The 15,065-nt window shown below is 38.7% G+C and overlaps 1 protein-coding gene and 1 non-coding gene across 2 annotated transcripts; one reads left to right on the forward strand and one right to left on the reverse strand.

Moving 5' to 3' along the window:
* Positions 1-3,824: 3,824 nt before the first annotated feature.
* Trnar-ucu lies at positions 3,825-3,897 on the reverse strand. The gene has a single exon. It is a non-coding gene; the product is annotated as a tRNA-Arg (tRNA).
* Positions 3,898-4,398: 501 nt separating this feature from the next.
* Positions 4,399-12,359, forward strand: LOC105248194 (calpain-D). The gene is made up of 11 exons (XM_025406867.1): positions 4,399-5,260; positions 5,855-6,216; positions 6,297-7,663; positions 7,837-8,076; positions 8,175-8,567; positions 8,779-9,080; positions 9,184-9,220; positions 9,314-9,639; positions 9,702-10,044; positions 10,227-10,405; positions 10,478-12,359. Exons 1-11 carry the CDS (start codon positions 4,830-4,832, stop codon positions 10,656-10,658), a joined length of 4,161 nt encoding a protein of 1,386 aa, XP_025262652.1. The 5' UTR covers positions 4,399-4,829; the 3' UTR covers positions 10,659-12,359.
* The last annotated feature ends 2,706 nt before the right edge of the window (positions 12,360-15,065 follow it).

Here is a 15,065-nt window from a genome sequence, read left to right on the forward strand (position 1 = left end):
AAATAATTACGCTTGCGTGATAAGACGCACGCTGTTTATCGCAAAGTCGGCAAATCTAGGAAAAAACTCAGCGTTTCTTTATAATTATAATAGAATATAAATATATTACAAAAAAAAACAGAAACTCATTGTAAATTGCGAATTTGTTTTTAGACATAGTACGTAGAGAGTGATATTATTGCGAATAATATTTTGCGATGTAGATAATATAATGATTAAGATTGATTCAAATGATATTTGCTCGATTTTTATCGTAAATAATCGTAATACAATCGCCAGACAAATTTTACAGCAGTCGCCAACCGGATCTGATGCCATTGACCGCCGATACGTAATATCGATTTACATGTATTCGTAACACGCGAAAACCGCGCGAAGAGCTGCCACTTTGATAACCCATCTCACGTCAATAATTCTTCTTGTATTTTTATCCATCCTACAGTCTGCATATATGAGGTCGAAAGTTGTCGCTCTGATAAAATGCTTTTGCGTTACCGCAAAAGATAGCAGTAAATATCGGCCGCAAATGTCAGCGAATCAAAAACGTCTCGTAAAAAACAGGATAACGCATAAACTTGGCAAAATATGCATTTATTATGCGCTTTCTTGATGCAATACGCTTTTTCAGGAATTTTTCGAAATTTTTAAATTCTTACCTAACGCAAAGTTTAGAAAGTTCTTTCTATTTTATTTAGTATGTCCTCATTTAAAAATAAATGTGTAAGCATGGCAAGACATACATTTGTTGTTACGCTTCCTTCATGCAATAATTCTTTCCAGGAATTTTTCGAAACATATAAATTTTTATCTAAAACACAAAGCTTAGAAAGTTCTTTCTTAATATACTTTTATTTGTAAAATAGTATATTTATTTATAAAAGTAGAAGACGAAAAATTTGCAAATCAAATATCTTACAATAATCATATATATTTGATATTCTTTATCAATTTATATGATTAAAATGGATTTTCTAAATATATCGAAAAAAAAATTATGGCAAAGTACGACCTTAAAGCACAGGAATTCTAGTAGATGCTTTCTCGTATATTCATTATCGATCTTATAAAAGAAAGTTCTTTATAAATAATCACGGCATTTTAAACGTTTTCTTCGCAGTGAGCTGTTTACTTCAAAGAGAAGCGAAGAAAAAGTCTGTCGACGCGTGAAGGAACTGCGTCATAGTGTTAACCGTTATTAGACATGCATCAGTTAATATTGTAGAAAATAAATGACGTAATGTGTGACAGAATCACGTTTTCATGCGATAAACGTAATTTTTTCTCGCGTGAGCACTATATTTTTCTTCTCAAACAATTTTATCGAAAATTTAATTAGAATTTAATTATATATTCTCTCACTTCTCAACATTAAATCTCGAAATTATAAAAAGTGTCACGAAATAGCACACGTTCAAGCTAGCTCTCTTTTAAAGACATCCGACATAATAATGACATCTATTTCTTTTAATGATACATGAATGACTGTCTGATCGATTAGATTAATTTTATCGCAAGTAAATATTAAAAACGTATTATATACTTTGCAATAAAATCGCACATTTTTTTACGCTAAAGTCTAGCAAACACTCGATGCAATTTTTGCACGCGATACGAAAGCAATATAAGTGTAACGTATTTATTCATGATATCGCCACGCGGAAAATTTTCCATTTACAAGTGTGATTATATGAGACCCTCTCGAGAGAGATGTTAAACGGTTAGTTGACTCAGGGTAAACGGACAGCGATGTCAATTGCCAGGATTTAAGAATTCCTCAAGCAGCAGGGGGCCTTGTTACATATTATAGATGATCGTAAAAACATCTTTATTTCAGTATAAAATTTTATAAGTAGTATAAAAATTCCTTTATTCTTATTCGAAGCGTTCAGAATAATATAGAGAGCAAAAGCGTATAATAAACAAAATACTAACACATTATAATTGAAATAAGTCATTTATACTCGTTATATGATCCCTGCGAGACCTAATGTATCCGAAGACTTTCGCGTCTTTTCGCTGCTAGCAATAAATTGAGCGTTATATAACGACACTCGATACCTTCGCGAAAGAATCGCAGAATGCGTAGATATCTCGTGTGCATAATCGCCGTTAATTAAGAGCTCCGCCGTTGCTACAAATGATGGAGAAAGAACAACGAAATTATTTATGAGGCTATTCTATGATTACGAATTGGAATCGTGGTCTAGTGGCGACTAGCTGTCTAGTAGTGGATTATGTTGGCTCCATTCCAAAGAGCGTGAACGCGGCGGAAACGCGCGAGGTCGATTTATGTCGCGATTTGAAAGTCTGAGAAATAAAATGAAAAATTAAGCACACGTCATTCCAAGTTGGCCAAGTTTGTGAAAACACAGGTAATGATTGACAAAATGGAAAATTTGAATGCCACCATTACTCCTAATGAATGACAATGGAAATATTGGGAGAAGCATCAAAGAACGGAAAATTCAGAATGTCATGGCTATTTGGCAAAGACTTCGTTGCAATAGTGGAAATGTCCTCTCGAATAAATCTTGACGTATATATAAAAATATATAATAAAAATATATAGAAATGTCGTGTTATTTATAATGAAATATAAATATAATTTTACGCATTTGTTTGCGCAATTAATAAATTATATGAAAGATTTTTACACAGCGCAATGTAATTAATAACGTTTCATTTGTGTATAATTAATGTTAATAAATGTATTTCCATTATTCTTTTCGAATAATATAATTTTTGTCTAATAAAAATATTTGACCTTTCAAGTTTGCATGGTGTATTGGATTCAAATATAAAATACAATATGAAAAATTTATTTACGAGAATGAGAATAAAATTTTAATCGAAAAATAATAAAATATGACGCTTGTTTCCTTTTCTAATTGAAAGTATATTTATCTTGCTCACTGTTCTTTGTATGTTGTACTCCAGAATTATTTTCGCTCCGAAAAATCAAACAAAACTGAAAGACTGTCAAGAGTGCAGTCAAAGTAAGACACTTCTCGGTAAGAAGCAAAGAAGAAGCGTTTCCGTAAATAAACTGACGGCGTGCTGCCTCGGTGACCAAAAGGGGATGGCACGTGAGCTTTTGCGGAGAAATATAAATCTGGTAGGTCCAGAGAGAGCACGGAGAGTTTCGTGTGTCATCCCTTAATGATCCACCGAATGTACAAGGCTCGTTAAATATGATTTATGCTAAAAATTTCAGTTTCGCGAATTTGGATTTCTCGAAAACAATTTTTTTCTGCATATTCTTTTTTTTATAAAAAATTACCGAGAAATTTTAATATTCTCGGGAAAAAATATACATACATATATATGCATATATATATACTTATATTTTTTAAAAAGAGTTTGCTTTATACTTAACGTAAAAATACATTTTAATTCAACAAAACTCTGACTATTATACAATATATTTATAGACGTTTACGCACACAATGAGCTCTTTCATTTTTACGTAAAATAAAATCGAACGTCCTTCTAACATAATACTGCTGACGTGATCTTACCTATACGCGATATATGACGTATAATATATGACGTATAGAATAATAATCTTGTTTTCAAGATATATTTATATTTACGTGATGGCATAAAATGTATAAAATTTAAAAAGAATATTGAAAAAGAATCAAATATAAATAATCGCAATTCTTTTGTAGATTCTTTTTTTTAATGTTATGTTTAAAATACAAAAATAATAATAAATAATAAATTTATCGATAAGTATTTCTATTAAATCTATTTTCAAAAATCAAAATAAATAATACGCATCTGTAAAAAAATATATACAAACGGTTTTATACCCGCTCGCGCATCCCTGGTGGGGATCGAACCCACGACCTTTGGATTAGAAGTCCAACGCGCTATCCTCTGCGCCACAGGGACTTGGTGATGGGATTGCCTCGATTGCTATAATAGAAACTATACATCTTTCATCTGTTCTGTGACAGATGCCGCCAGTACGCACGGTAATTAAAACGTCCAGTAACGCACCTTACGAAATGTTGTAATTAACATTTAATTTTCATGCAGAGCCAATCGTGTAAATATATTCGATTAGACTGAAGACGTGTCATCAAAACAACATATGATTACTGACTATTGTTACGATTCTTTTGCTATCTCTAGAAAAGATTCTTACAAAATAATTTATACCAGTAATTATAAATATAATTATGCATTTTGGAGCATATAAATTTTTCTAAAATATGGATAATGAATTTGTCGAAAGCGAGAGAGAGAGAAATATTTTCACTAATCAATATATCAGTCCCGCGAAATGTGATCCATGTTTCACGACGAATTGTCCAGGGCGAACAATCTGGCGCCGTTCCTGCGAGAATGAGAGCAACGGGGGGGAGAGGGACAGTCGACAAGTGGAGGGGATCGACGAGCAAGATGGCCGTCGCGGAACATATGACAAAGAACGGCGGGCTCCTGTCGCGGCATCCGACGACGGCGACATCCTCGCGACGACGAGCGGGACGCGGCACAGCTGATCGTCGCCGTTAACCGCCGCCCGTTGGCGGCCGCGTCGTCGCGTTTCTCCAGGTGCGGCGACGGGGCGATCAGGAAGATCAGACACGGGGAAAGAGAAAGAGCAGGCTGTGTATGTGCGTTGCGTGTATACGCGAGTTCGCGTGGGTGTCTCGGTAAGCGCGACTCGGGGAGTCGGAATCGAAGATCGACGTCGTCGCGTCCGCGGTGCTGCTTCGCGGTGGTGCCGCCGTCGACGCCGTCGCGTCCTGCCCGCGTCCGTGGTGACATAGTGGTGATATAGCGCGGCGCAGCGGGGGAGCCATGACTACGCGTGGAGAATGGGCTCGATCGCGTCGGTGTTGCAATGGCATTGCTCGGAGTGCGCCCTGATAAATCCAACGGAGAGCGCGAGATGCGCCAGGTGCGGGCTGACGCGGCTCAGGAGCGACGAGAGGGCCGGCGGTGTCGACCGTGTCCCGTCGATCGCCGCGGAGCGTAGCGGAAGCGCGCGGCAAGAGGAGGAAGAGGAGGAGGAGGAGGAGGGGGAGGGGGAGGAGGAAGGTGCGGGGGCGCGCGAGCGACGTTCGACGAGGGAAGGACGCGAGGACGAAGAGTGCCCACGGGCACAGGCGTCGTCGTCCACCTCCGGGGAATCGACGCCGCCGACGCCACCGCCGAGGACCGACAGATTGGCGGCGCGCAACCCCCAGACGGAAACGTCGCTACCTGTCAGCCAGTGCGGCGAGTCCCGACGCGCTGTTACTAACGGGTGAGGGTCGCGATTTCATCCCCTTCCCACCGTCCTTTTCTCTCGTGACTTTTTTCCCCCCTGTTCTCTCCCCCCTTCCCTCCTTCCTCCCCATACGTGTTCGTGTGTACCTCGAGGAACCGGCGATCTTGTCAGTCTACATGGATATCGGTACTATTTTGGTATTAAATGTGATTATATATGATTCTGTTATGTGTATCATGTTTATATCGAGCAGTGAACATAATAATCATATGTAGCCGCAACATTTAGATCTGTGTCTCTCGTTATGTATGTAGCCCTTCATGAGACTGCCTAATTATTTATTTATTTATTTATGCTAAGAAAGTGTTTAGGTACACGTCAAGGTTGCATTAGGTCTGCATCGTAGGATTGTGTTATCTTATTTAACTTGGCAAAGAAATTTAATTTTCCATAGTGAACATTGATATTGCGTTGTTTACGAGACAAGTATCACAATTATGATTGATATTTTTTATTATATTCTTATACACATTATTTAATTGTTTAGAATGCAATGTTTTATTACTTTTGTGATATTGTTATGCAAAATATTGGTATATTCTTATGTAATGTATTTCTATAAACTTGCAGTTCCGAGAGATATCTGTCTGCATGCAAAGTTAAGAAAAATTTACGTTGTGGTTCATGGAATGGCAGCTCATCTGAAAGGAAACCACTGAAACGTTTTTCGTCTTTACCTTCTTTAATCACACAATGGACTTGTATTCGATGTCTATTGGACAATAACTGCAGTTCATTGGTTTGCGCTGCTTGTGATGCCAGTGCATCAATAGCTCAAATCGATGGAAAGAAGATTGGTGCACGCAAGAGCAAAAAGATTACGCTGCATAAAGAAAATCGTCTTAAAATCCCCTCTGGACTTTTGGCCAATGTTCTAGATGTGAATGCTGGTACAAGCAACTCCAGTAATAATGATAAAATTAATAATACAGGTGAGTTTTATACAAGTATTATATTATAGTTGATCGGAATATATTGTACATTACTGAATTGTCGCTATCAAATTTTCCAGGCATGGCACAGTTGACAAGCATAAGTCGAAACGAAAGACAAAGAGTGGACCATAAAGATTGGATTTTACCGTCAATTGGAGCAATGGAGTCTACTGCGCTTCCGTTTACAGAAAATACCGATACCTCTCAACGCTCTCCGAAACGACATAGTCCTTCTATGTATGAACGGGTCAAGTCTAAAGTCAGTCGTTCGTTATCGAATGGTTCCGTTGTTCAAAAATTGTCAGAACATGTGGTGCAAAGACCCACGAGCCTAGTAGTACCGGAAACGCGGCAAGACGATGGCTTATGGAGCTGCGACAATTGCACGTTGGACAATGCGCCTGGTTTGGAACAGTGCGAAGCGTGCGACGCTCCTAGGAGTCCCGCACCCTGCAGCGGAGTGGTTATCAGTGTGCCAGCTTGGGTGCCACGCGCGCTATCATCCGCGGGACCTCTATCTTACAGAAGATCCTTTTCCGACGCCGATTCCGTTGCGAACGTGACGCAGAAGAAGACTGTCAATCGTAGAAGTTTGAACGATGAGGAACCACCCGCGGTACCGCCACATTCCATCGGCTTCAACTCGAGACCAAAGTATTCCTACATCGGGATCACAGATCCCGATATACCGCCGCCATTGCCAAAGAAACAGAGCAGTAAGTTAGGTCTGGTACCGACGAAAGCGCACAGCGAGGCGACCAGTCCGGTGGGTGATGTACCGAATATGAGTCCACTTAAGCGTATGTGGACCTGCAGAAAGTGTTCTTATGCATATAACCCATTGTGGTCCAGTGGTTGCGATATTTGTGGCTCATCCAGATCGCCCCCATCGTTGACACAACCCAGCTTGATAACTGTCACGAAGGACACGAGTAGCTATCCGACGCACGCACAATCGCCGATCGTGGTGTCGAGAGATAGTGTCAGATATATACCACCGAAATCAGCCACCTTGGCTACGGCAGAGTCCGATCTAGACGATCAGATAGATCCACCATCGCCGGTGTGGACGTGCAAAAAGTGTACTCTGTTGAATGCCGCATCGAGAACGACATGTGAGGCTTGCTGCGGCTCGAAGCTGAAGAGCATCATGCATCTAGAAGATGCCACTCTGCGAAAAGGCGAGAGCTGGGTATGCCCGTCATGCACGCTGAGGAATCCGCTCTCGGCGCAAAACTGCAACGCTTGCAAAACTTTGGCAGACTTTCTCGAAGTTCCGAAAGATAATAGAGCTCTAGGTCAACGGAGTCCAAGCCCGAGACTCTGCTCGACCCCGACAAATTCCAAAGCAGTTACTCCAAGGCACAGAAATTCTGTAAGAAGAAATGGCTCGTCAGCAGCTGACAAAAGGCACTCGAGAACTAGAGATCCTTCGCATACTCAAGTTAGTATTCTTCTTTTTCATTGAGAGATTTACAAAAATAAGTTGTACGATAATAAGTTGTATGATAATTCTTAGCTTACTAGTTTTTAATTTTAATTCTTATTTAACTCACTGCATTAGAAGCTAAAATATTATTAATTTTATGTTATTTAATAATTTTTTACATATTTTAGTGGCAATGCAAATTGTGCACGTACGAAAACAAGAGTACGACTGTTGTTTGCGAAATGTGCCAAAGCTCAAAATCGCTGTCCCAAGTATCTGGAGATAGAGGGATACCTAGGCTCCTCGAATCAGGCACTAGTACTCTTAGAATACAACGGCAAGAAAGCGTAGTAATGGAAAATCTCAGGCAGCTAGAAGAGAGAGAAGCGCTAGAGAAATGGGAGCGCATTGTTCGATATTGCAAAGAGGTAACGACATAAATCTAAAGCGCACTGTGACTCAAATATCATAAATTTTTAATGAAAATTAAATAATTAATTTCTTTTTATACACATTTATCTTATAGACAAATGAGCCGTTCGTCGACGATTCGTTTCCTCCTGCTCCGAAATCCTTGTACTATAATCCCGCGGATACAAAGGATAATCATGTCGTTCAATGGAGAAGGCCACACCAAATAAACGTGGATTCAAGTGTCGATTCTAAACTGCCTTGGGCTGTCTTTAGGACACCCCTACCCTCTGATATCTCGCAAGGTGTCTTAGGAAATTGTTGGTTACTGTCGGCTTTGGCTGTTCTCGCCGAGAGTGACGAGCTTGTGAGAAGAGTTTTGGTCATGAAGGAGACATGCCCCGAAGGTGCTTACCAAGTTAGACTATGTAAAGATGGAAAATGGACGACGGTACTTGTTGATGATCTATTACCCTGTGATAAGAGAGGTCACTTAGTGTACTCTCAGGTATATTTTGTCTGTATGTTACCAAAAGATATGCATTATAGATACCTACTAATAATATATTAATTTCTGTAAATTAATAGTTAATTTCTCTTCTAATATGTATAGACATATCCTATTATATTCATTTATATCCTATTATATTCATTTATTTACAAATTCGCTTTATTTTTATTCGCGGCATTATAAAAATGACATATGTTTTATATTGAAGGCAAAAAGAAAACAACTTTGGGTGCCGCTAATTGAGAAAGCAGTCGCTAAAATACACGGCTGTTATGAAGCCTTGGTATCTGGCCGTGCTATAGAAGGTCTAGCGACGTTAACTGGTGCCCCGTGTGAGAGCGTGCCTTTACAACCTTCAGCATTGCCAAGCGAAGACGAACTCGATAGGGACCTAATATGGGCACAACTCTTGTCCTCGAGGCAGGCTATGTTTTTAATGGGTGCTAGCTGTGGAGGAGGTAATATGAAGGTTGACGAAGAAGAATATCAACGCAAAGGTTTAAGACCGAGGTAATTCGAATATTTAATTTATTTTGTGTTATTCATATGAATTCAAGTTTGTATGCTTTATTTTCTGTCGATCGTTCCTAATCAAAACGTACATTTTTTTCAGGCATGCGTATTCTGTTCTCGATGTACGAGACGTACAAGTAAGTTTTATAGATACCAAGTTTATCATTTAAAATATGTGTTATGCCGCGCATATCGTCTTGACGATGAAAGGAAATTATCATATTACGCAGGGAATACGATTGTTACGACTACGCAATCCTTGGGGTCACTACAGTTGGAAAGGGGATTGGTCGGACGACAGTCCTATATGGACTCTGCAATTACGAGAGATGCTTATGCCGCATGGTGCTTCGGATGGCGTCTTTTGGATATCTTTCGACGACGTTTTAAAGTATTTCGATTGCATTGACATTTGTAAGACAAGAGTCGGATGGAGTGAAGTGAGATTACGCGGCACTCTTCCTCCATTGTCATCCCTCAGACATTTATCGTGCGTGCTTTTAACAGTATTAGAACCCACCGAAACGGAATTTACGCTGTTCCAAGAGGGTCAAAGGTAAAATATATCTCGCGCGCGCACGCAAGCATACAATATAACATAAATATATAATTTTATAGAAATTCGGAAAAGTCGCAACGTTCTCAATTGGATTTGTGCGTAGTAGTTTTTCGCACGAGATCTCCGGCTGCTCCGGAAGTTGGTAGATTAGTAGAGCATAGTAAACGGCAAGTACGCGGTTTTGTCGGCTGTCACAAGATGTTGGAGAGAGATCTGTATATCGTTGTGTGCCTAGCTTTTAATCATTGGCATACTGGGATGGAAGATACGTCCAGTTACCCAGAATATGTTCTCGCCATTCATAGTTCAAAGAGGCTTCTGGTCGAACAGATATCACCGCCTGCCTTTGTCTTAGCTGATGCTATTATAAGTTTAACATTGGCTAAAGGGCAACGACACGAAGTAAGCAATTTAAATATTTTGAATAATATGTTGTAATACATTATATAATACATAATATGTGCATAATATAATATATAATTATACTAATATAATAAATTCACAATATAATACTACATTAATAAAATGAACATTGCTTATATTTGCTATAATTATTGCTTAAATTCATATTGATTTATAAACAGGGTAGAGAAGGTATGACCGCTTATTATTTAACTAAAGGATGGGCCGGTTTAGTTGTAATGGTCGAAAATCGTCATGTAAACAAATGGATTCATGTAAAATGCGACTGCCATGAAAGTTATAACGTCGTGTCCACAAGAGGACAACTCAGAACTGCCGATAGTGTTCCCCCCCTTCACAGGTAAGATATCATTTAATCTTGTTTCATTCAATGCAAGATTAAACTTTACATTACTCCATTGCTTTTTTTTAGACAAGTCATCATAGTTCTAACGCAATTGGAAGGTAGTGGAGGTTTCTCTATAGCACATCGACTCACGCACAGATTAGCTAACAGTGGAAATTTGCACGATTGGGGACCGCCTGATACACAACATTGTCCTCAAATTGACACTCAGGTGGAGGGTTTGCACAGTCCCCGCTTAATAACGTGAAGCATAAAATACAGACCGAATAAAAGTTGGACATTACTGGAGGAAAGTATTGTCAAGTGGGATCCTCGGAACGTCAAGAGAATTGACTGAGAAAAACCAAAGCAAGCTAGAAACATTTCAGCATACTATAAGACGTTCTGAAGATATTAGAATACTCTTTGTGCTTTCTAGCTGATGATATTTCACGGATGCTCTTAGCGTTGCAACATGCTCAGCATTGGACGTAATACAATAAGTAACAATTAATGTACAATGGTTCTGGACCCAGTGATTAAAAAAATAGATATCTTCTTTCGAATAGATAGTGGTTCATGCATTTTGCGCGCGCTGACGGGAAAAGGAAGAACTAAAATGAAAAAAAAAAGTAAAATATAAAATACGTGCAAATTAAGTGTTTCTGCTGGAACCATTGAACCCCATAAAGAAGACTTATGGAAAATTGAATATTTATGAAGAAACAAGTTGAACATTTTGCTTGTTATATAAACAAAAAAAAATTATTTTCTCAACTTAACGTTTACGCGTCGTAAGAAATGACAAAATCTAAAGATTACATAATAATATAATGTAAAATGAAACCATTAGAGAAAAACCCGTAAATTATAATATAAGGATGTGTGTGGACACATTGTTTTTGGAATTGCTTAGGATGTAGTACGATTATATCGGATCGGGACATTTCCGATTTAACCAATGTTTACATGCCGATCTTATTGCTGTAATACGTAAGGCCGTATTCAAAACCCGCATTTAAGAGAACTTGAATTCTTAGTTCCATTCAATGCGTGCACGCGCGCGCGCGTGCGCGATATAAAAGGAGAGGCTGGAGTTTTATGCAAGAATTTCCATGTATCGACTATAGGGTAGAACGTTTAGACTTTGTTGTTCCCCGTCTTGCAATTGGAGAATGTTAAAATGAATGTAGCGTACGACTACAAAGTGAGAAAAAGAGAGAAAGAGTGAACTAAAGATCTTGAAAGTTTTAAAATAGCTGAACTCGTTCACTGCCATTCTATGCAATGTATGTATAAAGCTTTGTTCTTATTATAAAATTGTTATTAGTTTTATACTTAATTAGTTTTTGGGGGATAAAAGGAATAGTCGGTGATATTCCTCGCATACTGGCTACTATTTTCTCTTGATAAATTGGTTGCGAAATACACACGGGGCATGCATGGCAGTCAGCGGGTTAAAAGTCATTAATCTTGTGTTTGTATGCTTTTTAAAAACATGTGTTTTAAAAAAATGTTCTCTTTTTCGTCCATCCAGCCGACAATGTAGTCGCAAGATGAAATTTTATCGAGAAAAACTCAATATTTCTGTTTTAATGTCAAACTGCCATATTCCATGTTTTTAGACAATAGTCGATTGGCACGTGCGGCATGTTTTGCAATGGCAATTCTATTGAATCAAAAAATTGTTTAGTGCTCTCTATATACATTGAATGTGGTGATGCGACAATACGCGATGCTGTGATCAGTCAATAATGCTTTGACGAACCGAAAATTTAATTCTCTCTTATATCCTTTATTTAACAGAGAGACTGAGAGAGAGCATTGCGAACGCTATTTCAATTAACAGTACAAAATTCCCGTCTACTCTAAATTCACTCGTTTTATATAAAAATGAGTGGTATAGAATCATATAATCGTTTTATTTCTAGGCAATTTTTTCTGTTGACAATTTGTAAATTATATGATATTGCTGTTAATAATTTATAATTTAAATTGCAATTGTTTAATAATTTAAATTGCATGAATTATAGCTTAAATTATTCAAGTTTTTCAAATGAAATAATTAGTAAATATCACTTTATATCGATTTTTACACGTATCTTAAGTTGCGCGAGCTTAGATTATTATTCGAGAGAGAGTCATCTTTTTCATATCGCAAATCGCAGTCCCACTTATGCGATTATCTTTTGCGAAGAGATAAAACGCAAGCGAGACGTTTATCCCCCCCTCCCCCTCCCCGTCGATCTCAAAACAGCAGGCCGAATTGTCTTAGCGAGGCCTAAGTGTTAGTAACTATAGTTTTAAGAATTAAACGAAGAACATAGTTTGAAGAAATGTCCGTAATGCGTGTATTGACGGAAATACGTCCAGATAATCAATCTTTACAGCGTGACGCGCTCAAGTTCAGTAAACATTTATGATCGAGAATCAATTCTCTCGTCTCGTGATTTAAACGACGCGACGTTTTAGCATCAGTCCGCCAACTGCCTGCAAATGTCGTTTAACTCGTCGAAACATTCGAGGGGAATTTATTCTCGAAGTATTCTACGAATACTCTTATAATATTTGCAGTAGATTCTGTATTGAGTGGCCTTCGTTTACAAAAGATACTAGTTTCGTAAATATAAGACACACGGACTACCGGAGTTGTGCGTTTCAGGAAATTGGAATACAAAATCTTAAAGTTCATTAACACAAATACCGAGAGAGCGAGGAGGAAGCTAATTAAAAGAGAGAGAAAGAGGAGAAGCGTCGTATCTCTCCTCGCATCACTCCTCTCCACTCCCTTCGAAACGTACAATACTCTTATTGTGAGATCATGCGCGCACATTTCTTAAACAAACCGTAAGATACCGAAGGTGATGGAGAAAGAATCTCATTTTTTGTACCAGGCATGAGTTGCATTTTACGCGAGGGTAGTGCTTCGGAGATTATACGGAAACGCTAATACACCTAGTGCCATACGATGTCGTCGTCGTAACGACGAGATAAACCCTCCCCGTGTAAACGGACGGCGAGCCCCGACGATGACCGTACATATTCGCATGTCATATTGTAAGCGTTCTCTTCCCCCCCCCCCCGCCCCCTCACCACCCTGCGGAATAAGCAAACAAATAATCTATTTTACATATTGCATAATCACCGAGGTTGAAAGCGTTAAGAGAGCGTTCCCGTTTTACGGCGTTTAAGACCGCACCGTTTGGCGCTGTTTGTCAAAACGATGAATGCGAACATTAATTTATTAACGGATATTGTGCGGTAATCTGCGGTGCACGCGCTCTTTATTTTTCCTGTGCACGCATATACAGAACAAATCGATAGAGTCCCACATAGCGAGAAAATCTGTCACGGGATCTTGCTGGGATGATTTCTGGCTGGAGAAACGTATAATATCCCTGGAATAATTCACATAAAGCACATAAAGGAAAATGTTTGAAGGATGTATTAATGTAACCGTCATCTCGCTCTTGTTGGAGTGTACATATAGTTTTATTGTGACATTCGCAAAATATTCTCGGGATATCATCGTCAAAATTTTTTTTTGCAATTTCCATTTCTTTTATCGAGATATTCTTTCTGAGTAGCTCAGTGTATCAATATATAATATATGCTCTTATATATAATATATTGATAATATCTCAAGAAATCGAAATTGCATATGTGTATTTGAATTCAGGAATCGATTTCAATGCAATTTCCCGCAGATTTTTATTGCTCCGTGAGATATATCGACATACCGGGGAGAACTTCAACAATCGACGTTATTCTATAGCTTGAAAGTAAAAAGAAAAGTGTAAATGCATGTCGGTGGGAGATAAAAATTTCAAGCAACATTGAATAATATCGTTTGTTTTAGTCTCTCGCAGGATTTTAATATATTTTGATACAATGGAAAAGGGGCAAAGTTCAATTGTCACCGTTCTGTCAAACAATCGCCGTGAAAGATCTGCACAAGCTAGAAGCGGACAAGATGTACATTTTAAGAGCAATAACTCATCGTGCGTTTAGCGCTACACTTACTTGATTTCGAGCTGTTCTTGATAAGTAATCGCACATCCATATTTTTCAAATCAGCCGCACCACCAATCCTCGATTGGTTCTTCACGCAATCACGATTTATCGAAATTTCCTTCTCTATATCGTAGAGAGTTCTTTAGGTGTAAATGACGCGGAAATGACATTTAAGCGGAATAAAGTTCGACACATCTACGAGTGGTATCGACACAAAACTAGCTCTTAACGCTAAACGCGCGGCGAGAGTGCAGGCCTACGTAAGCACAAACATCCTGTATGAAGGAAGTACCATTTGTACATAAAGACGAATAATTTATTCTATTTATGGGAGAGAGAAAGAGGAGGGGAGCCGGCGTTGTGTTATATTTGAGTTGTTTTGCATGTGCTTCGGTGTTTCTGTCACACGCGGTTGCAAGCCGCGTGGCGAGTTTGTATAATGCATTCTATATAAATATATAAAATATATATATATATATACACAAACACACACACATAGCGCAGTTTAGAGAGTGATATACCAAGATCGAGATATGACGATGACGTACGAGGCGTAAATATACGTTCGCGTCGTCTCGCGCGTCGGCGGCGCATGATCTGTATAAAGTGTCATTTCTCAGAGAATTGTTGAAGGATTTTGCCAGTTATTATTTCTATTTAT

Source organism: Camponotus floridanus, unplaced genomic scaffold (genome assembly GCF_003227725.1).
Source record: "Camponotus floridanus strain SB8 unplaced genomic scaffold, Cflo_v7.5 scaffold16, whole genome shotgun sequence".
NCBI classification, from domain to species: Eukaryota; Metazoa; Arthropoda; class Insecta; order Hymenoptera; family Formicidae; genus Camponotus; species Camponotus floridanus.

Bases quoted from the DNA above. Each gene is read 5' to 3' on its own strand.
- LOC105248194 (XM_025406867.1), top strand. From the start codon at position 4,830: ATGGGCTCGATCGCGTCGGTGTTGCAATGGCATTGCTCGGAGTGCGCC. The intron at 9,221-9,313 runs GTAAGTTTTATA...CATATTACGCAG, and splicing joins TCGATGTACGAGACGTACAA to GGAATACGATTGTTACGACT. The intron at 10,045-10,226 runs GTAAGCAATTTA...ATTTATAAACAG, and splicing joins CTAAAGGGCAACGACACGAA to GGTAGAGAAGGTATGACCGC.